Source organism: Orbicella franksi, chromosome 5, assembly GCF_964199315.1.
Source record: "Orbicella franksi chromosome 5, jaOrbFran1.1, whole genome shotgun sequence".
NCBI classification, from domain to species: domain Eukaryota; kingdom Metazoa; phylum Cnidaria; class Anthozoa; order Scleractinia; family Merulinidae; genus Orbicella; species Orbicella franksi.
Window position 1 is genome coordinate 6,662,903 of NC_138149.1, and position 27,070 is coordinate 6,689,972.

The following is a 27,070-nucleotide window of genomic DNA, read 5'->3' on the forward strand; positions in this document are numbered from 1 at the left end:
TCAACAACTTTCCTATGGCTTCCATTCAAATTTGGCAAATCCAAATTATGAAAAGAAATGTGAGAGGTGGAGTTGTCGACTGATCAACAGGTTACATGATGCTTGATATTTTCACCATTCATGCATTTTGAATAGCTTATTTAAACCAAGGAAGGTGGACACATACAAACTAGTGCTATACAAACTAGTGCCAGCTTAGTTCGTGCCGCTTGAAAGCAACACGATCAGCAAAACCTAGATTGCTGATGAACATGTCGAAATGGCTTCGTAGACTTGAGCCATATAAATTGCTCACTCCATTTCTACAAACAACATAATACAATACACTACACTTCACAAAGCTTCTTACCAACAATATTAAGCTTCAAAGGCAGCTGTAAATGTATTTCGGAACATGCAGAAAGATCCGGCAAAACACCCTCACGATATAAGCCACAATCGATAGGTTTTGAGCTTTCAACTGGCAAACACCGTCCCGTCCCCTAGTAAAATAATCTCAGAGGACACGATCACAACGCATTTTCATTGGAAGAAACAACAACACATACAATTGGTCAAAAGGTGTTAGACATGTCTGCCACGCAGGACGAAAGTGCAACGCTACCCCCAACGCAACCTCGTCGCCAGGGCCTTCTCCACTTTTCAAAATGGCGGGTCTGGGGCCGAGGTTGCTTCCAACGCACAAAGTCTGCAATGGCGCTGAAATTTCAACTTATGAACTGTGGAATACTGCCATGAGAGAGTGTGGAACAGAAGACAGCTGAACTTCAGGCTACACGAGATGATGTTTCCTCATTTGTATTTGCTATTCAATTTAATTTTATACTCAAAGACTGAAGGTTAAATAGTCCACAGTTTCCCATACCAATTTTAAAAGTTCCCCATAGTAATGTAATACAAGTTATCTTTCAGTATCATACTTTACCATCACCATGTCAGTTTGATGAGAGTCATTTTCTCTTGTGAGAGTGTAATACCGAAATTTATACCATACCATAGGAAATGGAGCCAATCAGAATACAGGAAAGCCGTTGTATATTCGACGGTATTATGTCCAACCATCCCATCATGTCATGTCATTGTGTTGGCCACTGTATTTTCTATGGCATGCTATAAAATAGTTACCCAACGCTCTCTCGTGGTATATCATGGAACATCTCACTTGTCATTTGTGTTTTCTTGACTTTCTTGGTCTACGCGCCGCCTGAAGGCTCGTGCATACCAAGAAAATGACTCGTAGGGTATTAGGCTCAGTAAGAACAGTTTATGTCCAAGGAAAAACATCCGTGTAAAGTCAAATGGAGGCTGTTGTGTTTATTTTCTTTCAATTATTTTTCGCAACACGCGGAATGTTTTAAAAATTGGTTATTCCTCAGTTTTAGCTGCGGTATATTCAACACGTGACGCGCGTTTAGACCAATCGCGTGCGAGGGAAAATATTTAATTGATTATAAAACTTGATAACTTGTATACTATCCTATACCTGTGTCCCTCTGCGTAGAATTTGTGGACAATGGAATTGATCGACTTGATCTTTTTCCTTATTCTGCTGAAATTATCAGCATGTTCTCCTGTGTGAACATAAGAAGTGTTACGGGACGAACTAGCTTGCATGCGGAAATCTCATAACCTAGTAAGCTGTAGCCTGAGTATTGGCGCTGTGGTCATTACTCTGTGCATTCAGTAGACAATTGACCTTCGTGACCGTTGCCTTATTTTTTGCTGCTACACCGTGTTGACGAGACCCAACCAGGTCCGGTCGAAACAGCTGTCCACGGTGTCAATTCTTGTCTTTCAGTTTGGACTCTATCATGTCGTTGTCGCGTTAAGTTTCTTACGTAGTAATCAGCTTTTCTTCATTGTTATTATTTTTTTTATTCTGTTCTCAAGCATCAAGCACTTGAAAAGAGACCCCTGAAACAAATTCAGAATCTGACAGGGTTATCTTCGAACAAATAGTGCTATATTTCAATTTTTTTCTTTTTCGCAAACCGGTAGTCAATCTCATTTTTTTTCTTCATTAAAAGTCATGTGGCTGGTCTGAACAAAGGGTGACCTGGAAGGTGTGTCCTTGGTTTTACTAGGGGAAAATATGTGGAGCATATGCCAACTGATTAACATATCCGCAAATAGTTTTCCTCACCGAACAAAGCATTACTAAAACATCCCCAGACCTGTCTATGGCCTCAGCAGCTTCGTATCAGGCGCCCTTCCATCTAGGCTCGATTTCCAGCCGTTTTGTAAGTCCGCGTTCCTTATCTCAACAGCCGGACTCCCAAAACGGCTGGAAATCGAGCCTACCTTCCATGCGATTTCAAAATATATAAACTTATTAAAATTAATAGTGTTGAAAATACTGTTCTTATTAAGGACGTTTTTAAATAACTGAAGAAAGACTCCGTAATAGCTGGGTCAGTGGCGGGGTTCCACTGTAATGGTAAATATTTCATTGAAAAATTTGATTTTTCTTTTTTTTTTTACAGAATGTTATACAGTTTCACACAATCTAAAATTACAGCTCATGAAGTTATTCTATTCCAAACCCTTCAAATCGGGTACAAAGTGCCAAGTATATGATTTCTGTTTGCACCGTCATTAGCTCAAGCAACAGATGGCCTTTCAAAAGTAAAATAATCAGTATTTGTCCGTCTAGCCCAGCTTCGCTCATTTGTTTGTTGTGAGTTAGATTTTTGACCAGTTTTTAGATGACAGCGGACCTCTACGTCTAATCCGCGAAGCTAGCAAGACCCCAAAGTTTCGTAACTCGGACGCCGCTGAGTCTCGCTGAGTTGAATGCAAGACCTCTGGTTTCTGGATTGAGCGAGAGAAGCACACTAAACACACAGCAGTTTCCAAGCTTGCTAAGGACAAAACAGACAATTTACGAGGATCATGAAAGTCGCATATTGAGCACGTCCTCCGGCCGGTGGTTTGTCAAGAAAATTTTCGTGCTGGTCGTAGACATTAAAAAGAGTTCTTTCCCTGATCTGCTAAGGATGGTGAGGGTTCGGCAGTTGTTGTTTGAGAGAAACTGGCTTCTTCATCTTCCATATCGTCACTGTATGGTGTTTCCTGAAACGTTTTAGAATACTTTGGCCCTGAAAATCAACAATGATAGACTGTGTTGAGAAAAGCCAACAGCTTTTGAAACCTTAAAGTGTACATTTATTTTTACAAACAATTAAACATTGACGAAAGATATGTAGACCTGCATTCTTGTTTTGACGTTACAGCGTGACTAGTCCCAGGTCCTAACCCAACAAGAAGTGAAATTTCACGTTTTCAGATAGCTAAATAGCGGTGAAAAAACAACCATAACCAATTTTTATTTCGATTTCCATATCACGATCTCATGTAGATTCCATCAAGCAAATAAAAAAATATATCTGCCACGTACACTTAAAACAAATTTCAAGCTTTTGCAAAGCTCTTTCACCAACGTTTCTTCGAGTAGTGATAGTGCGTGACGACAAAATTACCCCTGCAATGGAGCACTTCAGCCGACACAGAACGGAAACTCGTGAAATTACCAAGAAAAACCACTTCAGTCCCGAGATAAAAATATGAAATCTCCCTATTGTCTGTCATACCTTTCTTCTAATGTTAGCTCTGAGAATTCGCTGAGAAATAAGAACATATTCCCTAACTGATGAATATCGATATTCTTATCACCTATGTGTCACGCCTGCGGCTAACAGTGCAAGCACACTCAATTTTTACTCTCACTTTAACAAATTGACGTCAGCTTTTTATGCGTCTGTCCTCTTAGTGATGATTAATTTCGTCATAACATTGTCAAAGTGTCTGTGGAATCACGAGCCGCAGGCGAGCGGTTCCCTAGTAAACTTTGACAATGTTATGTCGAAATTTATCATCAATAAGAGCACAGACGCATAAAAAAACAAAGATAAGTGGTTTATTCAAAGTGACGCGAACATTGTCAATAGCTTTTCTCTCTTTTTGATTGGCGACTTAAAAAAGTCCATAAAATCTCATTGGTTAAAAAGTTGACAGTTTGACAGCTGAAAGTTCAACTTTAAAATTATGTCCATCTGTGCTTCTATTGATGATAAATATGAGCCAATCAGCGCACGAGAAATCAGACAGTTATTGTAAAAATAGGACTCGAAACAAGCGGAAAAGGCAAAACTCCAAGGGTCCTTCAAGAGACCGCAGAACAGCGGAACAGGCGGTTTAATGGGACAGAGCGTGGAGCACGATCCCGGAGGTCCTCTCTTACATGAGCAATGTAATGTGCGGCCCCAAAGGACTGAAAGGGTATGGTTTTTAGCTGTTTTGGGCATAAATAGGGTATCGATTTTGGCCATTTTAGTCTTAACTGGGTATGGTTTTTGCACCCTAGTCTTGAATTCGTTTTTTTTTTTTTTTTGTATTTGTATTTACTATTCAATTTAATTTCATACCCAAAGACTGAAGGTTAAATAGCCCACAGTTTCCCATACCAATTCTAAAAGTTCCCCGTAGTAATGTAATACAAGTTATCTTTCAGTATCATACTGTACCATCATCAGTTTGATGAAAGTGTTAACAATGGGGTGACAGGCCTACACAACTCTTATCCACGTGTAATAGCCGCTTTGAGAGTTTTGCTCCAACTAGTATATTTTTGAGGATCTGCCCCTTTTGTATGGTACGATAGGGGGATCTTCGAATATTTCGCTAAGCAATAATCCTGTTTTTAGGAAGACACTTCACCAGAGTAGAGCCGTTTGAAGTCATAGGTCTGCGTGGTTTCCGCTGTTATCCGCGTGTAATTTGTAGGGTTTGACACCTCTATTTTTTGCCACGTGCTAGTTTTTATTTTTTTGTTTTGGCTCATTTGTGTTGCAAGATATGTTTTAAGCGCTCTAAATATTAGCTCTGGAGGGACAAAGTTTGAAATATTCCGTGAACATGTTGGTTACCTGCATTTTGTATTATTACGCCGGGCCCGGCTGTTTGATTAACTGTTGCAAGTTATGCTGCTTCTTGTCACGGGTGTCATATTTATCTTTGTAAATAGTCATGTGGCTGGTCTGAACAAAGCGTGAGCTGGTAAGCGTGTCCTTGCTTTTACTAAGGGAAAAAACTTATCCGCAAATAGTTTTCCTCACTGAACAAAGCATTAGTAAAACATCCCCAGACCTGTCTATGGCTTCAGCAGCTTCGTATCAGGCACCCTTCCATCTAGGCTCGATTTCCAGCCATTTTGTGAGCCCGCGTTCCTTGTCTCAACAGCCGGACTCCCAAACCTACCTTCCATGTGATTTCGAAATATGTTAACTTATTAAAATTAATAGTGTTCAAAAACATGTTCTTGTTAAGGACGTTTTTAAATAACTGAAGAAAGACACCGTAATAGTTGGGTCAGTGGCGGGGTTCCACTGCAATGGTAAATATTTAATTGAAAAATTTGATTTTAATTTTTCTAACGGAATGTTATACAATATAACACTTTATTATATGGCTGTGTCTCACAAGGACTGGGAACTACCGAATTCACGAATTTGATTGGCTGAAATCGATATTGACCGCGGTCTAGATTTTTCCATCTAGACCGGCATCTAGACCGGTTTCATTTTGCGTTGAAAAAGTAGCGAACTAAAATACAAAAATGTTCACCATTTTCTTTTATTTTCTGCTCAATCATTTATGGAAGCGCCAAAAAGCCTGATGACAAAAAAAAAAGTAAAGAGGACGAGAAATTTCGGCAGGTTTAAGTTAAGCTCATCTCCGTTTGCAAGCAAAATGTCAGCAAACCAGTTACATTAAACGAATTAAAGTTTTCTTCTTTGCCATATAATAAACATCTTATTAACCGAGCTAAGTCGGTCTGTACGGGAGAATCTTGACCTCGGTCGTGTGTACAGACCTCCGTCACTGCGTTTGGTCTGTACTCACGACCTCGGTCAAGATTCTCCCATACAGACCTCCTGCTCGGTTAATAAGAGTTAAACATAAAACTGCAGCTCATGAAGTTATTATATTCCAAACCCTTCGCATCGGGTACAAACTGCCAATTATATGGTTTCTGTTAGCACCGTCATTAGCTCAAGCAACAGATGGCCTTTCAAAGGCAAATTAACCAGTATTAGTCCGTCTTGCCCAGCTTCGCTCATTTGTTTGTTGTGAGCTAGATTTTTTTATCAGTTTTTAGATGACAGCGGACCTCTACGTCCCATCCGCGATTTCGCGACGCCATCATGTTCAGCTAAATGCAACACTGCTGGTTTCTGGATTGAGTGAGAGAAGCACACTGAGCACACAGCAGTTTCCAGGCTTGTTAAGGACAAAACCGACAATTTACGAGGATCATGAAAGCCGCATATTGAGCACGTCCTCCGGTGGTCTGTCAAGAAAATTTTCGTGTTTGTCGTAGACTTTAAAAAGAGTTCTTTCCCTGTGATCTGCTAAGGATGGTGAGGGTTCCGCAATTGCTGTTTGAGAGGAACTGGCTTCTTCATCTTCCATATCGTCACTGTATGGTGTTTCCAAACGTTTTAAAACACTTTGCACCTGCAAATCAACAATGAAAGACTCTGTTGAGAAAGGCCAACAGCTTTCGAAGCCTTAAAGTGCACATTTATTTTTACAAAATTATAAACATAGTTACAACCTGACAAGTCCCAGGTCCTAACTACGCGCGGTTTCGGGCCCAACCGGGAGTGAAGTTTCACGTTTTCAGATAGCTAAAACGAGCTGAAAGAACAAAGATAACTAATTTGTTTTCGATTTCCGTATCATGATCTCATGTAGATTCCATCAAGCGAATAAAAAAAATATCTGTCATTTACCCTTTAAACAAATTTCAAGATCTTGCAAAGCTCTACGACGAGCGCTTCTTTCCCCTGCAATGGAGCACTACAGCTGCTGGAGAACGGAAACTCGTGAAATTACCAAGAAAAACCACTTCAGACCCGAGTTGAAATATGAATTCTCCTTACTGTCTGACATACCTTTCTTCTAATGTTAGCTTTGAGAATTTGGTCATCCATCATGAAAATATCCTCTAGTTGATTAATATCGTTATTCGTATTACCTATCTGTCACGCCTGCGGCTAACAGTGAAAGCACACTCAATTATCATTCGCACTCAATTGCTCGAGCTTTCATATAACTCGTTTATTATACGACTAAAAAAACGATTAAATTGCGCTGCGGTGCAAATTCAAAATAAACGATAAATTGGCCTGCTCTCAGCCAATTATGACGAGATAATTTTGCCACCTACGTTTAATTATAAAGAGAAAATGCCTGTTAATATAGTGGAAGGTCGTGTCCTACATTTTCCACGTGCTCATTAACTCATTTCCCATCGAATCAACCCGTGTCGCAAAAATACATCGCTGTTGACAAATATCTTACCACAGAGAAGTCTCCCATTTCTGCTGCCTGTATAGCTCTCTGAGCGATGTAGTTCCTTAAAACGAATCTAAACGCGAGAAAGCAGTTGGTTTGTTAGTACTCCAAACCAGATTGTATACCAATACAGGGTCTGTGATGGGGTTGCTGGAAACTCAGTTGTCAACTAAAATTTCGGCGACTTCTCAGCTATTAGTTAAAATTTCAGCCCACTTCTCAGCTATCACGAAATTTTTGACAGTTAAAATTTTAAGATGACAGTTAAAATTTTGACCAGTTCTCAGCTTACAAATACGCCCCATCAAGAACCTCTGCTAATAATTCTTCAGCTGCTGCAGTTTTTCGTGTTATATTATTACCGTTAGAGGTCATCCTCATTCAGTAGATCTGTTACAAACACTCGCCTGAACAGTCAAAGACCGTTTTTACAACAGAACATTGAAGGAAACAGATATAGCACGTGACTCCAAATTCTGTTGCATGAGGCTACTGACGTATGGATACTCCTTCTCCCCCCCCCCCCCCCCCGCCACCCCACCCTCCGGGCAAGGTGTGGACAAGGTTGTAGTCTACCGCAGGTTATTATAAGGTATTTTATTATTTTGTTGGAATAACAGTTCCCCGATGCAAATCATACACCTCGGTGGAGATAGGCACTGGGAAAGTAAAGCATTCTGCCCCAAAACAAAACACAATTTAACCCCGGCCAGGACTTGAACCCAGACCGCTCGATACGAAGTCGAGCACACTACACATGAGGCCACTAGGCCTCACAACTTTCTATACAATGAAATATTCAGAACACAAATTATCACAGTCAGTCAGTCTTCCTGAGAAAACAATTCAATAAGTACGGATAGCGCGTGACTCCAGTGCCACAGAGTTCAAGAAGTGAAAGTTATCTATAGTATTAGACTGCGACCAGTCTCTCTTTTCCTCGAAAATCCATGGGAAGAACGTAAAACAAGTGAGCGTGACGTGCAAGCGGCGAACGCGATGCCGCGAATAGCGCGGTTCTCGGAAGACATATTACGCTCGCACGCTAACGACTGATCACTTGAGTTACGTTCTCCTTTGCGTTCTTCGCCACGGATTTCAGAGCAAAAGAGAGACTGCTCGCAGTCTACTCTAGTCTCTACCTTGGGTTGTTTGATTTCATTGTCCTAACACGTTCTTGGTGTACCTGTAGACGTAAGGATGGAAAAGAGGGTGACATTAATACAAGACAAAATGGAACAATACTCGGAGTCAACAATTACGCTGACTTTACAATAAATGCACACACGAAGAGTTTCCAATCCTAACGAGCGCTCACGTGCATGTAAAGGTTGTTACGAGCGCTCACGAGCATGTCAAGGTTGTTACGAGCGTTCACGAGCATGTCAAGGTTGTTACGAGCGCTCACGAGCATGTCAAGGTTGTTACGAGCGTTCACGAGCATGTCAAGGTTGTTACGAGCGTTCACGAGCATATAAAGTTTGTTTCGAGCGCTCACGAGCATGTCAAGGTTGTTACGAGCGCTCACGAGCATGTCAAGGTTGTTATGAGCGCTCACGACCATGTAGAGGTTGTTACGAGCGCTTACGAGCACGTCAAGGTTGTTGCGAGCGCTCACGAGCATGTCAAGGTTGTTACGAGCCCTCACGAGCATGTCAAGGTTGTTACGAGCGCTCACGAGCATCTCAAGGTTGTTACGAGCGCTCACGAGCATCTCAAGGTTGTTAGCTTACTGTTGTAAGTAACAACATTTGGAGCCAAACTATGTTGTAGACTCTTTCGCAAAGTCGGTAGACACCACTAGAGACAAAAAAGTATTTTCTCGCCGGAGTGATTGGAAATGCTTAGATGGCAGCTTACAATATTCACCTCCTCTGCATTAAGTTGGTCGCATTCCTGATCGAGACGAAGTCTATGTAAATGCAAAGAAATTGATTAACTATATGAATAAACAATTAATAAATGCACTACTCATTAACACTGTATCATTATCAACTCATTGACATTTGATAGTCACCTTCGCAGCAATTATGCATCGTCACGCAACGTTTCTCCTCGGAGAGGCGTTGCGTGACGATACAAATAACGGCAGTAAAGGGCGACTCGATAGTGGGGAATATCAAGAAAGGTTATTTAATTTGCAAAAACCTTTAATTTGCTTGTCTATAGGAGCTATTAATCAGCGATAAGCCAGACCGCTTTTAGACAATCCTCGGTTGACCTCGCAAACAGAAAAAGTAAACATCCACATTTACTTACATGTAGTATGGGGTACCGCTGTACATAACCTGATAACGAAGGGACATTCGTTTTGTCGCATGCACATACGCAGTCCTCCGCTGGCAGACAAGATCGCCTTTCTGTTACTGTATCACTGAGCGTTTAGTTAACACGCCTGTAGCTTAACGCATAGTTATTTTTGCACGAAACTCACTATGGACAACAGCACTCTGATGACACTTACTTGTATGTTCTGATCCACTCTGTCCATAACACCCTGTCGTTATCTTCCTTTTCTTTTTGAGTTGACATCTGAGTTATAATACCATGGTGACAAACAAAACCAAAACATTAGCACAAGTAAAACAAAGGATTACGAAAATCTTTATTTATCTTATCTCATCTTCTTAACAATATCAGGGCGTAGATCAGTCCAGAACTGGTCTGATTAACTTGCCAGTAGTTACAGGATTTCCCGCGTTCGCCTTGGTTTCAAGTTTAACAGTGCATGGCACCAGATATATATTTTTTCCGGGCTTTCCACTTGCAAGTGACAATGGCGCTTTCCATTTGTATGGAAAAACGGTTTTTGCGGTTGGAAAAGTAAATCGAAGAGGCTTTTCCACAGAAAATTTTTCGGATGATAAAAACCTTCAGAAGTATTCTTCTTTTCACATTTTTAACGGAATGGTCGGAAAATCACTGTTATTACCATTTGCTCTGTCACACTATCCCCATGCTTCTTGATGGGAAATCAAATGGAATAGCCCTTTCCACTGGAAGATTTTCAAATGCTGTGACATGCTAAACACTCACCCCATCTCCTTAAAACAATTGTACTGTTCCATTTGGTGGAAAATTCACGCCGAAAAGGAATCCTTATAGAAACCAATTTCGAGACTGAAAAGATTAATAAAAGTTATTAGAAACAAACTGACCTTCAGTTGTTCGACTTTCTTCCTGCGTAGCTCATCATCCAGTTGGTGTTTTTCAGCTTCCATCTCTATATGGGCGATCACATTTGGACTTGATTTCCACACATCTCGACTCATTTCCATCATATGACTACAAAACAACAACAAAAAAATACTTAGCATGTCTCATAAAACAGTGTGGCTATATTTTAAACAGTAGGGATTGAACAATGTCCAAAACTGTAACAGCGCACCCCAAGGAGAACACATATTCTGCACGGTTTTATATGTCATCGTACTCAAAGAAAAGTTGATGATGATGATGATACCTCTTGCACTTAAAAAATAGAGCCCCGTCTTCCAACATCTTAGAGCTGTAGCCTGCTTTGAAACTCGTCAGAAATTCGCCGTTTCAATTAACGATCTTGCAGAAATTGCACATTCGGGGGATTAACTCTAAAGTTATATAACCCGACAAGTTTTCGATCTAATGTTGTTACGATTTTAATGGATGACCAACAAACTCACAAGTAATTTACTCGAAATGAAAAAAGGTGTAGACATGGAGAATGAACTTTGTGAATAAGTATATACGCTAGCTTTTGATACTGTGTCCAAACTAACCTCCACCCTACAACCGCTGAACAAGCTGTTATCATTCCTTGAAGTGAAATGCATTGGGACACCAGGTATTCAATAACGTCTTCATCACTGAGAAAGACAGTAGTATCGTATGAGATTGTGAACAAAAAAGATTGAGTCAGATTTGAAGGGTAGAACAACCACTTCAGCTTGTACTGACGAGGTACATTTTCGCCTCGAGTTGCGATTGTTGTATCACAATATTGAGGTGACACCTTTCCACACCACAATCTGGTGGTCACGTGTTCTTTGCCTCTGAGTGGTACTTTTTGATATTGAGACAAATTTTCCCGCGCTTGCAGATGGTCACGTGTTCTCCGCATTAATTCCTAATTGGTTTGTCATGACAATGCCAAGTTATAAACAGGAATAGGAAGCAGGTAAACCATAAAACCTTTCAACTGATGAACACTCTGTAGGTGTTACCCTGCTAAGACATCTGAAGGTGTTGGTAAAATCAGCTCCAGTTTTCTCCATGGTGTCCAGAAGATTCGAGATAAGATTCCTGCCAAGGTAATGGACACAAGAGAGTTTAAAATACTCAGAACTATCTATTTAATTTTTACTCTATAATTTTCAAGGGGGCACAGTTTTGCTTTGTCCATATTTTTGCGACTAAAGTATTGTTGAGTCAACAACCAGCTAGGACTAAATTTTGTTGATAAAAACTCTCTACTTCTCTTTACATTCAAGTTTTTGATAGAGTGATGATGTGACCGACCGAACGACCAACCGAGCGACTGACTGGGGACAAGACGACCCTTTTTCGTCCATATCGCCCTGTTCGTGCTCGCGAAGATGAATGTTCGTCGGATCCCGGGAGAAAAGTCCTACTGTAAGCAGTCTTTGATGCAGATATGGCCCAATTTTTTCAACCTAAATCATTACTCAGTAGATAGCACTATCCATCCTTTGAATTACTAGGCTATGCTCTCTCGCCGAAAACAAACAACATCTTGTGAAGTCCAGCTCACTGTCATGGGTTTGGGTGAATCCTCACACTGGGGGAAGGGGGAACTACTTTCGACCCACTAGAATATAGTCAAGGCGGAGAAGCAATACTCCTCAATGCCACTGACCAATGCAGTGATGCTGGTGTTTAAACTAAACGAATGGTGAGACTTAATCATACAATCCCAGCATTCAGAAGAGACTTTAAGCTTCAACCTTAATGAATATCATCTTAGTAAAAAGGTTTTAAACAAGATAACACTTTACTCACTTATCTGAGGGAAGATCCTTCTTCAACAAGCCGAGCTGAAACATTCACGAAACACAGGGTTTTAAAACAATCTTTGTGCAGCGGGAAAGTAATTTTATCATGAACTACGAATACTCACTTTCAACTTCATCTTGGCCATGAAACACGTTTGGAACTCAGAATCAAATCTGAAATGAATGGTCTACTTAAATTAAAACAAGAGCTAAAATTCAAAGTTCTTTCCAATATAATAAGAATCAGTGCTTCTTCAACACCAAAACCAGAATGAAGAGTCTACACCACAAAGGAAACATATAACAACAGTACATTTTTAGTTCAGTTTGTAACAGTACAGATCGCGTAGTCTGAGGCCTTTATTCTGACATTGCCTCTCTCCACCCAGGTGTATAAATGGGTACTGGGGAATTCAATTCTGGGGGTAACCATCCAGGGGGAGTAGAAATACTCCTAATCGCTTCATGCTACAGAAACCAAAAATAAGAACTGGCTTGATGGACCACCATTTGTACTAGGCTCAAACACGGGCTACACTCAAAGCCTAATCAAAAGTAACTTAACATCCCTTTGAACAAAAGCATGCATGATTTTGAAGTCTGGAAGCAAATTGCAACCCGAAAACAATGAGACAAGCACTGATAAGGTTTGCCATAGGCTGAGCACTACATGAATAGGATTCTCTTGTCAAGAGTGCCTAACTACATAGACAGGACACTGAACGGTGCACTCACAAGTCTTCTAGAGCAGCTTGAGATTTGTGAAGAGGCAATGCATCTTGTATGGCCTCTGCAAGTTTGAGCAAATTCCATTTACAGAGTTCAGGTTGGTTTTTGAAGGAGTTCCTTCTTCGGGCATCTGCATAAAAACCCAACAATTTGACATTCATGTAAGTCACCCAGCTAATTACATGTATTTAGGTTGTAGTGTACCTTTTCATATGAAGTATGTGATATAAAATCATGTTGAAATCAAATACAGTGAATAAAATTTAAGTTACAAGGATTTTAATAGGAAGGATAAGTTCTTTTTTGGCAAGTTCTGGTATCTGTTTACTGTTAATAAAAAGACTGAATGATTGAAGGAGACTTGAATTCTCATGCAGTTCAGTTTATCAAGAATTCTCTTAGCCAATTTAGGTTCAAGTCAAGCCCTCAACTTGCTGACAATTGTCACTTACAACCAGGAGAATGACGCAGTTAGAAACGTGCTTTAAACTCCATCACAACTGTGGTGTCAGACAACACTGCACGTACATGAATATGACAAAATATACAAATAGTAAATTCTTGCATTCTATTCTTACATGTGTCCCCTATTAGTGGAAGGATTCTTTCCTTCAGCTAGCCTACAGAACACAAAGTTACTTATTTATTTAATTGCATGAAGGCTGCAATTTTATTTTATAGAATCCCACTTACCAGATGATTGACTTAAATAATTTGGATCATAATAATCCAAAAATCCATAAGGTCCATAGTCAATAGTGACACCAATGATACTCATGTTGTCTGAATTGAGAACCCTGCAAAATGGAGAGTATAAAGAGCAATTCACGGTTCTTAAGTTATCAGACTCAGAAAAAGTTTTAGTCGGTAATATGTCAGTATTAATATCCATATGCACGAAAGGCAAAATGCTAATTGAAAAATAGTATAAAAATGTAACTGTAAGTTTCTGTCTTACCCATGGCAGAAACCTACACACTGCCAGTCAGCCACGAGGCGAGCAGTCATTAACGTCAACTCCTTATAAAAGGCAAGATAGCATTCTTCAAGACTCTGATAGTCTCCGCTGAAGATCTAACACAAAGGATATAAAAACATAAGTTAGGCAGGATAACCTCCAGTAGCTTATTAGTGTATCTTACATGCAGTTACCCAATGATTACAAGCAGTTACATTCTAGTAGTTACATGTAGTTACCCAAGGGCCATCTGATACACATGTATGTGTCTAGGTAATTTATAACTTACAATCCAGCTTCCAAGTTTCATGAACAGGTTTGGTTTACAAATGTCAGCATTTGAAAATTGTCTCAACTGTTAAAATTTTCCAAACATTTTATTTAGCCTCTCATGTAATTTTTACAAAATAATAAACACAGTCCACTTCTGTTGATACAACTATCAATAGCTACATCAAATGCTGACCAGTGCTGTCAACAACCACATGGGAGGGCCTCCCAGGGAGGGGGGGGGGGGAGCACATTCCCTTGTTCCCTTGAAAATTTCACTCTTTCTTCCTTGCTCCCTGTTAATAAATTCCATTGTTCCCCAAAATGCTTTGTCAAAGTTCCCTTTAATAAAAAAAAAATATCCCTTGTTCCCTTGAAATAGATGATCATGTTCCCTTGTTACCAAAAACCCTGGGAGGCCCTCACTTGACAAGTGATGAGGATAAAAAAATTTCATTTGATTGTTAGTTTATAGTAGTGCAGGCACATGTATAATAAAATGATGAACATTAATTTCCACTGTCTTGATAAATTTACCACCAATTACCAATCATCAACAGTTCCAATTTGTCTTGCAGGCCCACTAAATACTTAATCATATTATTTTGCAAGACTCATAGAATAAACAGATTTGTTAAAAACTGGACCATTGGATAAGTGCAATTCAAGAGTATACAATGTACATCAATTTGGCCTACAAAGCCATCTTGGTAAAATGAGCAACTAAAACATGCTCTACAAATATGGTAAGTGCATGCAAAATTTTTTTGGGAATTTTCACTTTTATTTTAGTTTTCTATATTTTGCGGGCATTTAAAAAAAAAATTATTCCACTCGCACGTATTGGATATGAGATAATTATAGCCAGCTCATATCCAACATGCAATCATGGAATAATAATTATTTTAAAAACAATTATTGTTCAATATACCACATGTCAAAATATCTAAAAAGATGACTGTATTTATTCAATGGTACACATACTTGAGGATAGAAGTTTTTGATGGTGTAGCCAAGCAGCTTATGAAGAATGTCAACTCGACCAGAACTTGGGCCGTTATAACCAGTCAAGGGGTCAGCAGGTTTAAAAATCTCAAAAGAACCAAACCTAGCAGGGTTTGTATCAGAATTATAACAATGTTATGACTTAGCAATTACAGATTGAGTGGAATGCTTTTAATCTTACCACTGGCCAGCACTGGTCATTTAAAATCTGGTCACAATTAGAGCAAACCAAAACCAATTGAAAGTAACCATGACTAGCCAATCACAGAGAACATGGGCAATACTTTGGGCCAATCAAAACTACAAGCAAATACATGAACAGTGTACATGAAGTCAAGATGACGTGCAGAGTAACTTACACTAGTGGGTCACAATTAGTTTTAATTTACTTGTGATTGGAGGACAAAATGGCACACGTTTTTTAAGCCAATCACGTAGCATAACAATATTCCAAAGCTAAAGTGAATATCTTTTGACACTTGAATGAAAACTGCTCTAAAGACTGTTAGCTATGTATTACTGGAGCAAAGGCGAGTTGTATTGGCCTAATGCAATGTACTGTAAATAGGGTATTTCGTTGTAAATATTGCATTGTGGTGTTTTTTGTTGTTGCTTTTTGGTGTGTGAGTGTGGAAAAAATGTTTTGACCTAGTCATGTACACTAAAAGCCTTGTTTTGAAATCAGTTAAATAAATGTAATCCCACAAAACACATTTTTAGATGTCCTTAGTTTTATTCCCAGATATTTCTTAAGACAGGTCTGCCTGTTAACGACACATTATCTTGTTTGATTTTGAGATGATTAACTATTGCCACAAGTTTATTTCACAGTGCATTTAAAACAATTTTTACTGTTATACCTTAGGAATGTTGGAGCAATTCGTAACACTAGAGAGGCCCTTTCCTTTGCAGCAGACCCATTGTAATCTTTATCTCTTTCAACAAATGTATCTGAAGTCACACAACAGCCAGCTGATAACAAAAAGTACACAAGGTGAAACAATGAATAAATCTAGTTTTGAATGATTACACTAAATATTTATATCTCTTCATACACGTATGTTCAATTTTACTCTCATACTTCTAGGTACACATACCCTTTGAGACAAAAAGATAGACTTACTCTAGAAAAGAACTATGCTCAAACAAACAGTTTTAAGTATAGTTTTTTTAATCGTATTCAGTGTAGACACATGGAATTTGCTTCCATTTATAATTAGATCAGCACCTCGTATTTGAAGTTTTAAGCGTGGTGCAAGGAGCTTCTTAATGCATGAACACCAACTGAATTGGTTGGCTTATAGAATACATTTATTTTTTTCGTAAATTTATAATGTAGGTTGTCTGTCTGAGTATGGGGTCTGTGACTGTTTCATAAAACATCCTTATGGTATTTCTTTTTTAAATTTTGTTGTCATTAAGTTGTAATAAATAATAAATAAATAAATAAATAAATTGTTAAAAGAATACATGACAGGTGAATTTTTGAACAGTTGAAACAGGACCCCTTTGGCTTTGCTCTCCTCATTGATGACAACTGATCTAAGTCTTTTCCATGATCAAATGTTAGTTTATACCTCTAGTGGTTGGTACTCCCAGATGATACATGGCCTGTTAATTAAACCAAATCAAAACACAAAATTAGCACATGAAGTGTATTTATTGTGCAGTATAGCATGACCTTAGAATACGTACCTCACTACACAAGAATTCTCGAATGGAGGACCTCAAGACTTTCCGTCCATCCCTGTGGTTGGAGAAGGGAGTCAGACCTGTTCCTTTTAACTGAATTTCCCACCGATCGCCTTTGGAATTTAACACTTCCCCAAGATACCTGTAAAAATAATACAGGTAATTCAATTTAAATTCAAATAACTATTAAACTCATTACAAATAGATGAGCTTGGGAACTGGTGCCTTAAAGGTTAGCGGGGTGCCGAAGCCATAAGCTGCTAGGAGGTATCCATGGCAACCCTGGAAAGCAGGAACCACCTAATGAGCGTCCGCTAACCGGCACCGTCAGTGGAAACTACTTACCTGAAGAATACTTACCCTGACCAAGAACAAAATGGGAGGGAGGAGAGGGTGCAAGAATCCACAATGATTCGCAAGCAAAGCAATGCAACTGATCCGCAACAATCAGCAGAATACACTACAACAATTATGCAATGAACCACAAACCCCTGCAAAACCGCTGAAGGCCGCCCCACAGGTCACGTACTCCCAAACGGGGAAACCGCTGGCTGCATAAACTCATATTTAACTTGCCTAAATGATATTAGCTGGATGGGCACGCTAGCTGGCTGCATTAGCTCAGGTTTAACCTTGCCTAAATGATATTTAGCCACATAAAAAACAAAACAAAACAAAACAAAACAAATTTGCCTGAAGTTCAGGTTGAATGACACCAACATGGAAGCCCAAGACTATTCAACTTTATAAACAAATGCAGAGAACTAATAAAAATACCTACAATGCACAATGACCAAGGCTTCAACTTCAGCCACAATGAATTGTCTGTGTTAACGGAAGGTTTAGGCTGCATCAGGCCAAGTGGTCCAAACTGCCAAAGCTTGGTTTTCCATTGTTCAGTGTAAAACGTAGACTGTGGACTGCAGACTGCGGACCAGGAGAAAAATGCACACTGTAGACCAGGAGTAAAGCGCAGACTGCAAACTGGAGACTTTTAGCTGAACTGTGTTACTATTTTCATCATTGGAAGCTAACCATAAACAGGCCAACTGGAGCATTACTTAGGCTAACCTGAGTGATATTCAGGCTTACCAGAGTGATATTAAGTTTAACAAGAGTGATATTCACGCTAACTGGAGTAGAGACTTTCACTGCAATTAGTCTCAAAAATCCTGTTTACTGTCAGCACTTGACAATGGAAACATGTCGATATATTCTTAAAAAGTCTGTAGTCCATAGTCTGCATTTTACCCTCAGTCAGCATTTCACCCCTGGTGTGCAGTCACGCAGTCTGTATTTTACACTGACTGGTTTTATGTAGCATTATGTAGGATGAGATGCAGATGAGGTCACGATGAGTCTATCGCAGGGTTACTCTCCAGGAACTGTGACCTAACTAATCCCCAGTTAAAGGGGGAGAGCCAAGGCAAACTGAGTGAAACACCTTAGGGACATGGAGGGGATTTGCCCTTGTACTACCCTTGTTAATATTCAGCATCACCGCAGTAGGGCACAGAGTTCCCATTGTTGTGGCCTGTCCTGTTCTCATGGGTTGGTGCTTCACATAGGGTTAATCTCATAATTTGTGCCTTTCTCACTTAGACAGAATTGTCCAAGAAAAATTTCTTTTATTGTCTACCTATGTCTAACATGCTTCTCAAGAAATGATTGGAAGTGGAACATGTGAGCCTGATTCTCATATGGTTTGAGGTCAATAGTTTCACTCCCACGAGGGAGTGACAGCGAGCAACCTCGGACCATCTGAGAATCAGGCTTGAGAGGAGACGGCGCTGTCAGAGAATTACATGTAAGTGTTGTCCCCAAGAACACAACACAATGCCACCGGCCAGGGCATGCTGCCCAGTAAAAGCAGAATGCTCCCCAGCAATCATTTCATCGTGTTAGCTCATGTTTCTGAAACCGATTAGCACCGACCTGTTGTGACACAAGGTTCCAATGAAGAACTCAGCTGAAACTAAGCTACGTGTAAACTTACTTACATCGCAGCGCCATCACCAAGCTGACCGGAAAAATACCCCTGTTGATGACCGCAGTAACAATGAGCTGCTGTCTGGCTTCCTCCAAGCAGTTTGTTTCCACTCATGTACTGGACAAACTCCGGTCTAGTCACTTCCGATTGCGGCAAATCCAGGAGGGACAAGGCGTTAGCTGAGTAACTTACCAAGGTAGGATTTCTAACCGGTGTCGGATCAACAAGAGTGAAGCACGCACCTTCCACCTGCCTAATTACATTTTGAGTTTCCTTGTCAATTGGAAGAGAGCGAAGAGCTAAGTTGTCAAATTTCAACGTTTCTAAAGTTGCCATCACTCCTCGACGTAGCATAGTAACAATGAAGTCGCCACAGTTAAACCGATTTCCAACAGATTAAGGCATTTCTTTGCCGTGGTCAATGCCAGAATTGTTCTTCGCCATCTTGTCTTCGCCCGCAGGAGATCTGGGAACGAAAATCGGCTTGTCTGCGGGATATCCCACGGGATTCATGCAATGCTGCATATGCCCGGGTCTAAAACTCTGACCAGTCAAAAACGAAAAAGGCAATCTGGCCAGTAAACCAATCACAACTCGAAGCAAATACATGTAGCGGTATCGTAGCGCGGGAAAACGTCTGCGAACGAGTCACAATTGATGTTTGCGCTCTGCGACTATCGGCGAGGAGTTGCAGGGGCGAGGCACCAGAGGCCTGGTCCCCGAAGCGAGTTGGGGGACCGAACGAGCGGGTAGGTGCTTTGACGGTTGCTATGGAAACCACGACCACAGCGAGGCCCTTTGCATCGAGTCACACCGGTGGAATGTAGTAAAAGGTAAGAGGAAAAGGACGGGAGAAAAAAGGGGACGGGAAGGGAGGAGCGAAAATACGCAGGAAAAACGCGGCGAAACAACAGATACGCGTTCGGCACGAACGCAGAGACGTAGAACTTGCGCGTGAATAAGAAAACTGATTTGAGAGGCAAGCTTCGAGCAGGCCAGTCAAACGTACAGAGGATTCCTATTCAGGACAACGAAGTTACGTACGAGAACAATTCTTCAAAAAGCTAGTGCCTTCCTCTTTAATTTCGAGTTCAACGATGTCCCGTTTACTTGCTCAGTTACAAAAATAAATAACAGAGGTTGTTGCGAATCAATTAATGAGGGACTGGAGGCATGTAGTAAAATTCGAAACGAGAGAAACGAAACGCAATCAGCAGATCTCAGTTTAAACTTCATCATTCAGCTGATGTGCCTAGTTACCTGGCCGATGAATGCAAGCGAGGCGGAAGGTGACCTTACTTTGATACAGACCTCTCTGCTTTTCTCATTTAAATGTCAGTTAGTTAGCATAAGAACAACTTGATTTACACAACAAAAGCAGTAAGGTCTTTATATCAAAACAAGGTCACCTCCAGCCTCGCTACCATTCAAAGGCCACGTCACAGGACAAACAACTGTAAAATGGTTTATTCTCAGCTATCCGTTAAACGCCATCCAGTTCCTCAGCAACGGTCCTAAGGAGCCTAAGTACCAATACTTTAATTACGAGAAACCAAGAATTTAACTCCTGAATTTAACCCAGTCTTTTTCGATAACTAATTCAAAGGAAGGATGAAGCGTAAGTGAGTTTATTTCCCATGCAGGACAGTACCAAGATAATCCCTCTCATGCTATTTTTAGCTCACTCCTTACTACGGAAATCCCAGCTGGTTCTAAAAATAGCCAATCCTATGAGGCGAATTTTGCTCACGTGGACAGCCCAAGCAACGCGCGGATACCAAGTAACTGGAGAGGGATTACTTTGGTTCTAAGGATGCAACTTGCACGGTGCATGCGTATGTTGCTAGTCTGAACATCATTGTGCTTGTGCTTGTTTTTACGTTTGTGCTTATCGCAAAATTGTGAACCAGGCTTTGTTCTCCACGTTACGCCCCATACATGTCGCTAACTACTTACCCTACATAAAAGCTCGTTGATACTTAAATTCCCAGTCGACATTTCTAGCGGTTCTTCCAATTTTATATTCAAGTTTGAGTTCAGTAGAAGCTCTTCTTCTTCATCTGTTCAAACGAAAGAGTCAGCCTTGCTTTCGGTCAACGTGGATTTCCTGCAGTTTTCCGCTGATTTCGACACCATGTAAGATTTTAAACAAGAATAAACGGTACCAGGGGCCCATTCTCGTTCCCAGAGGCCGCGCCCCTTTTAATCGCGACCTCTGGGAGGGTGTTTCTACCTCACGGGCGTAGATTGAGGGTGACTTCTTCTCGGGTTCCTAAAGGAAGAAACACTATATCAACTAAATATGACTTAAAATTCTAAGTCTTGTGACTATTTTATGACCAAAAAGAACTATATAATTGTGCACTCACTGGGAGTCGAACCCGGGCCACTGTGCCCTTACTTACCACTGTACCACCGAACTGCTAGCTGCCGGAAGGCCGAAAATTTAAACTACATATAATGAACAGTAATATAAATTAATATAGAGTTACCCTAACATACAAATGAAAGCTAACCGCAAGCAAAATGGAGTGACGCTAACCGAGAGCAAAATGGAGTGACACAAACCGCAAGCAAACCTAACCGTGCTAACTGCAAGCAAGCAAGGTAAACATGTACAGCGGTTTATTAACACGTCTACCTTGTATAAGCAACATCCAGACGTCCAAACCCCATGCTCCGCCCGGGCGTTATATTTTTCCCCTCTGGGAAGAACTAAGTCCGCAATTCACCGTCACTCTGCGAATGCTCAGAGTCAAGTCTGGCTCAGAGTCAAGTCTGACAAATCTGATTGGCTGATAATACAAAACGAATTCTCTGCACATGCCTAGAAAGTTGGGTCGCGACTCTTGATGCTGAACAAAAGGAGCCCAGCCTCTGGGGACAAAAGTAGTGCCAAGTGGCACGAATCGCTGCCGGCATGCGAGCTCACATATTACTAGCATTGCGCGTGCTCCGTAAGGTACCCGGATTTTAGCGTTTTCGAGTGGGCGGGCGAAAACGAGTCCAATACTACACGGTACATGCGGACGCCTACTTTTATGAAAACAGGGATAAAACCTCCGTTTTCAAGTGTGGACAGAGTCTTGCAACCACTAATATAATGTGTTTTTTTCAGTAAAACGCCAGAAAATGCCAATGGAAGCGACCAAGGTTTATGACGCTTTTTTCGTCGCCGTTTTCAAAAGCCTCCGTTTTTACCTGTCGACCGGCTAGAAACGAGGCGTCTTCAAAAGCCGTTTTCGAATGTCTCCGTTTTCATCAGTGTTTTCGGGCGTTTCAGTGTGGACGATAGGCGAAAACACATCAAAAAGTACATGTGTTTTCAGACTAGGACGCATTTATAGTGTGGTCGGGGCCCAAAATACCATCGGGCAGTGGCAGTTGCCACTGACTCGCGAGCTACCTTTCTAAAAAACGTACAGTACTATAGGAAAATTGACTACCTGACGAGGGAATTCCCCGTACGTTAAAGTTCACGCGAAAAAAAGATATCGCACGAATCGCAAAGCGATGAGTGCGATATAAGTTTTTCAAGTGAAATTTAACGTAAGTGGAATTCACGAGTCGCGATATGAATTTTCTTTTTGAATCGCATAGCCTTCTTTTTAAATGGTAGAAAGCCCCCGTTTCATAAAGTCTGTGTGAATGTTGCAATATTCAACGCGCACTCGAGAAAAGCCACTCCAGTTGAATCAACTGTCAAGACTGTCAGGAGCCGGCCAATAGAAATCCACTTTCAAAAAGACTTGACTTCGTGGACCGCGACAATGGGTTTGAAAACATGATTAAAAGGTCATGGTTTCTAATTGTTTTTGAGTTGTTGTTTTGTTGTCGCTCCAGTGCCGTATCACGCAAAGCCTGCCTCGCTTTCAGATCAAGAGTCGCAATTCCACGCTCAATACCTCGCCTAGGTAACCAATCAGGATGCGAAAATTCTCTGAGCTGTGCGATTCTCTGAAAAGTTGATTTATACCCCAGGCAAAAAAGATAAGCCACGAAAGACGGCCAAAACACACAAGAGCCGGTCGTTCATTGAATATAATGAAACGAGGATCGCAATTGTTTTGTTTCCTTACAAGTCCGAGACAAAGTTGATAAAGTGTAGGCTCTTTGAAGCTCTAGCTATGAAGGAGGATTCAGCTCAGTTTGCAAATTACAGCATTGGACATGAACACAAAGTAATGGTCTTATAAATGAAGTCATGGCATGCGATCCTTCAAATTTACTAGACACCGATTGCCAAGCACTTTCCCATAGTTTTGTTAACAACGTTGTGCAGGGAATAAAAAGTCTTAAGGTCTTCATGCAAAAATCATTCTAGTAACTAAATGAGGGCTATTGAGTAGCACCTTGCGCAGTTTGTGAAGTCAATGGGCACTGACTTATGAATTGAACGGTTAGCCATGGAGAATTTCACACTCGTTTCTTCTTCCACAAAGTACGATTTGTACCAGTTTGACCCTTTGGTCTCCTATTGAGCCAACGATTTCTGCCTGCTTTACCAATAACTCTATTTTTATGATCAATATTAGAAACCCTTCCTAATGAAGCCAAACAATCTAGTGGTATGTCTTTCTCTTCCTTGGAAGGCAGTCGCAACCTGGCTGTAGTTTCAGTCTTATTTAGAATCTGTGCACATGTACCGGCTGCTCGCACCAGCTGTGCACCTTTTCCTGGCTCTAGTTCAACATTGTACACCAAAGTGCCAATGGGAAGATGCGTCAAGGGGTAGGCATCGCCAGGTTTCAACCTCGCAATTGACTCTGGCTTTCCTCTGAAGGCTGTGACTACATCTCCGACCTTCATTTCGTGTGGTGCTGTGATGATTTTCATTTTGTTGCTTCCGTCTCCTGCAACCAGAGCAATTCGTCCTGAGCGACAAGGGTCATAACCTATGTGGAGGACTTTATCCCTGATCTTTCTAGGCTCTTCATTCTCTTGAAGCGCAGGGACTCTCACAAAGTCTATTATACGGTAGGTCTGTGAATGACCCCCACCCTTATGTCGTATGGCAATCCTTCCAGTCACAGGGTCTCTGCCTGCTTTCATTTGGTTGCGTTTTACGGAACCATCCTTGAGATAACCGGGTATTGGAATGTTCGGCATGCTGCGTCGCACCCTTATAAAAGAGTAGTGCGTCCTTCCTTCAGACACCAAACTTGTTGAAAATGCTTTGAGGAACAGATTGGAGAAGGGCAAAACACCATGCCTTGAACTAGTTAGGGTGTGCTGGAAAACACATTTGCTCAGGTTTGCAGTTAAACCAAGATGATTCCACATGTTTGTAGCATTAAGAGTCAAGTTGGATAATAATGAAGCTTGCTAGTCAAAGTAGCTAAATCAGCATGTCTGAAAATAAAAATGGAAAATGGTTAATAAGTCACTTCAATAAATTACATTTATGAACTAGGAGCAGACGAGTAATAACTTTGAGATAAAAACACACAGTTTTAAGTTTGCAAAACATGTTTCAGATGACCAACATCCATCTTGTTACAAATACAAATAAACCACCAGTCGCTGTGATATAAAAGTGAACTTACATAGAATATAGGATGTAGGATTAACAATAATAAGAATTAGTATCACCCAACTAGTGGACTAATGCAAATCCTGCATTTTGATTGACTACGCTACTAGAGGACTATTAGTAACAGTCATCGAGTAGCGAAATTGGTGCCATCGAGCGTGACGCTTTCTTTCGTTTTATTCCCAAATAAATATTTCTTCAACTTGCATTTGCTAACTTTATTATTACCTTTTCTGTCCGACTAGTTGGGTGATACTAAAACAATTAGACCCTTCGCCCTCAAGGGCCACGGGTCAATAGCCCATTTGGCTTCGCCTCATGGGCTATTGACCAGTAGCCCTTGCGGGCTACAGGTCTAATTAACAAATGGTAAACGCCATAGCGTGCACTATTGAGTTATGGATGCATGCGAGAGGTTGCTAAGTACGAAAGAAGCGTAAGAGTCGCACGAGACTATCACCTCGTGCGACTCTAGCTTCTTAAGCGCTTAGCAAACCTCCCAAGTGCATCCATAACTCAATAGTGCACACTATGGCGTTTACCATTTGTTTTATAACAAGACATTGAGACATTGGAACAACAGAAGTCCTTTTATTGAGCTAAATCACAAAAAAATGTTCATGTAGTCTTACATGACAAGAGAAAACAAGCATGCGAAAATTCATTCATGACAACCGACTGCACACCAGTAACTCGATAAAGTTTCATCTTCAGACAACTGTGAAGACAGTTTCGCATTTCTGGCAGAAGAACATCGTCCATTACTTTGGAAACAATGTCTGTCAAAAGATTTGCTTTGTAAACATTAGCACACATGTCAGCAGTGTACACCCATGGGCAAATAGTAGACGCTAAATTAACCAATCAGAGCACACGCTTTACTTTAGTTATGTTATAATTGTTAATTATTGTGGGTTCTGGGTTTTCATAGTGCATCTAGTATCCTAAATCACTCAGTGATTCTACCTCCGCTAAACCAATAATCTTTAATGAACTGTTTTTGGAAAGGTTAAGGAAAGGTGATCAAAAAATAAAACTAATTCCAGAGAAAAGTTGTTATGTGTAAGCTATTAAGTTAATCAACTGTCCCAATAGACTAAAAGTGAGGCAAGCAATACTTCTTGTGTCATCAATATAACTTAACAAAAATCCACAGCTTGTTTGCTGTTGACAAATAATAAATTGCCTGGAATATTAATTTTCAAGTACTGTCACAAAAGAAGTATCTTTCTTGCATGTCAGCAACAACTACTTTTCAAGCCATGGATTGAGTATGTTACATACCGTCTAGATATCAACATCCCCCACCATCTCCCCTTGGTATATGTCGCACATGTACCCAGGGAAATGGGGATTTGACATCTGTGGTCATCAGTGGAGTAGGGAATTTGACAGTCCACGTGAGGGATGGGAGACCTGAACATATTCACATGCTTTTCATGTTGACTGAAATCATGGGAGAGATCGCAGAAAAGGGGTTTTACTGTGAAGTTTGTGACATCCTGGCCAAATAAAATATGCTTGCAAAAGCTGTGTGTTTCATTTGAAGGTAAAATATAGCATTTTGCTTATATCTTCTGTGTCAAACTATGGTAAAGTCTAGATACGAACCAAGTGGCCCATCAGGCCAGCCCCTATCTCCGGTTTCAGTGGGATGAAGCAGCTAGGAGTATTCTCTTCCCCCCTGCATAGGATGCTTCTCCATCACAGGGTTACCCACAGCATTAAAATTCCCCATACCTATTTAAACACCTGGGTGGAGAGAGACACTGTGAGGGTATAGTGTCTTGCCCAAGTACACAAAACAACGTTTCTGACCAGGACCTGAACCGAGATCACTCAACCTAGAAGTGAGCGCACCAGCCATGAGGCCACCATGCCTTGGTTGTTGTCAAACTATGTTAAAATTGTATTTCCAAATCACGTTTATAGTTAATTTCTATAACATTGTTACAGGTTTATTCAAGCTTGTCCTTGGGGCTAGGAGGATTTAATTATATTGCCTAGTAAGACCCTCAGGTTGGGCACTTTTATCATTATTTTTGGCTCTGGGGATAAGAATTTGACCCACCGAATATGACTCCCAAATGCACAGGGTTTGTCCGTGGAGGAGAGGGGATGTTAAAGTTTCGTACTGACCAGTACACTTCGTAGCACTGCTTCAGTCACGCACCGATTATTTATACGCCAGAGGCCACAATTGTACGCCAGTATGCCGCAGGATTTAAAACCTCCCAAAAACCCTTGTTAATTTTAGAAGCTTTACCCGGCTATTTAAACAAGAGGCACAACCCGCGCGCTGAACTTGCGGGCCAACCTTTGTAGGATTTTGCTCGTTAGCCATGCATGGCTATGCATTGTGGATGCAGCAAGGTATTTTCTGCTACTTTTTGTGTTGTTAAGCATAAAATTTCAGGTAGATATTCACATTCTAAGAAGAAAACTCACCTAAAACGAGGATGTTTGACTTTCAAAATGGCGGCCTGCATGTGAAAGCCGCTGACATTGTGAGCTGTGTGCGAACAAGCAAACTTGATGAAAAT

General features: G+C 40.7%; 2 protein-coding genes across 7 annotated transcripts; both read right to left on the reverse strand.

The window, feature by feature from the left end:
- Positions 1 to 248: 248 nt before the first annotated feature.
- Positions 249 to 19,930, reverse strand: LOC145486514 (protein adenylyltransferase SelO, mitochondrial-like). Of its 6 annotated transcripts, XR_014049297.1 has the most exons (19): positions 19,005 to 19,930; positions 17,008 to 17,146; positions 16,890 to 16,923; positions 16,173 to 16,284; positions 15,292 to 15,415; positions 14,038 to 14,153; positions 13,773 to 13,876; positions 13,086 to 13,209; positions 12,476 to 12,524; positions 12,358 to 12,392; positions 11,530 to 11,640; positions 11,118 to 11,204; positions 10,518 to 10,644; positions 9,824 to 9,891; positions 9,229 to 9,271; positions 8,502 to 8,545; positions 7,366 to 7,432; positions 6,795 to 6,870; positions 6,523 to 6,699 (listed from the first exon to the last, which is right to left on the reverse strand). XR_014049297.1 is itself a non-coding variant. In XM_081465192.1 (18 exons), the coding sequence occupies exons 1-18, from the start codon at positions 19,346 to 19,348 to the stop codon at positions 2,991 to 2,993; spliced, it is 1,836 nt and encodes a 611-aa protein (XP_081321318.1). In that variant the 5' UTR covers positions 19,349 to 19,930; the 3' UTR covers positions 249 to 2,990. The 6 variants fall into 6 exon arrangements, 5 of the variants coding, with proteins under 5 accessions (XP_081321318.1, XP_081321320.1, XP_081321317.1 ...); XM_081465192.1 differs by lacking the exons at positions 6,523 to 6,699; positions 6,795 to 6,870 and adding an exon at positions 249 to 3,098; XM_081465194.1 differs by lacking the exons at positions 6,523 to 6,699; positions 6,795 to 6,870 and adding an exon at positions 5,413 to 6,516 and having other exon boundaries at positions 19,001 to 19,101.
- A 235-nt stretch (positions 19,931 to 20,165) lies between these two features.
- On the reverse strand, positions 20,166 to 27,016 carry LOC145486517 (large ribosomal subunit protein uL2m-like). Its single transcript, XM_081465198.1, has 2 exons — positions 26,976 to 27,016; positions 20,166 to 24,346 (listed from the first exon to the last, which is right to left on the reverse strand). Exon 2 carries the CDS (start codon positions 24,275 to 24,277, stop codon positions 23,411 to 23,413), a length of 867 nt encoding a protein of 288 aa, XP_081321324.1. The 5' UTR covers positions 24,278 to 24,346; positions 26,976 to 27,016; the 3' UTR covers positions 20,166 to 23,410.
- Positions 27,017 to 27,070: the final 54 nt, after the last annotated feature.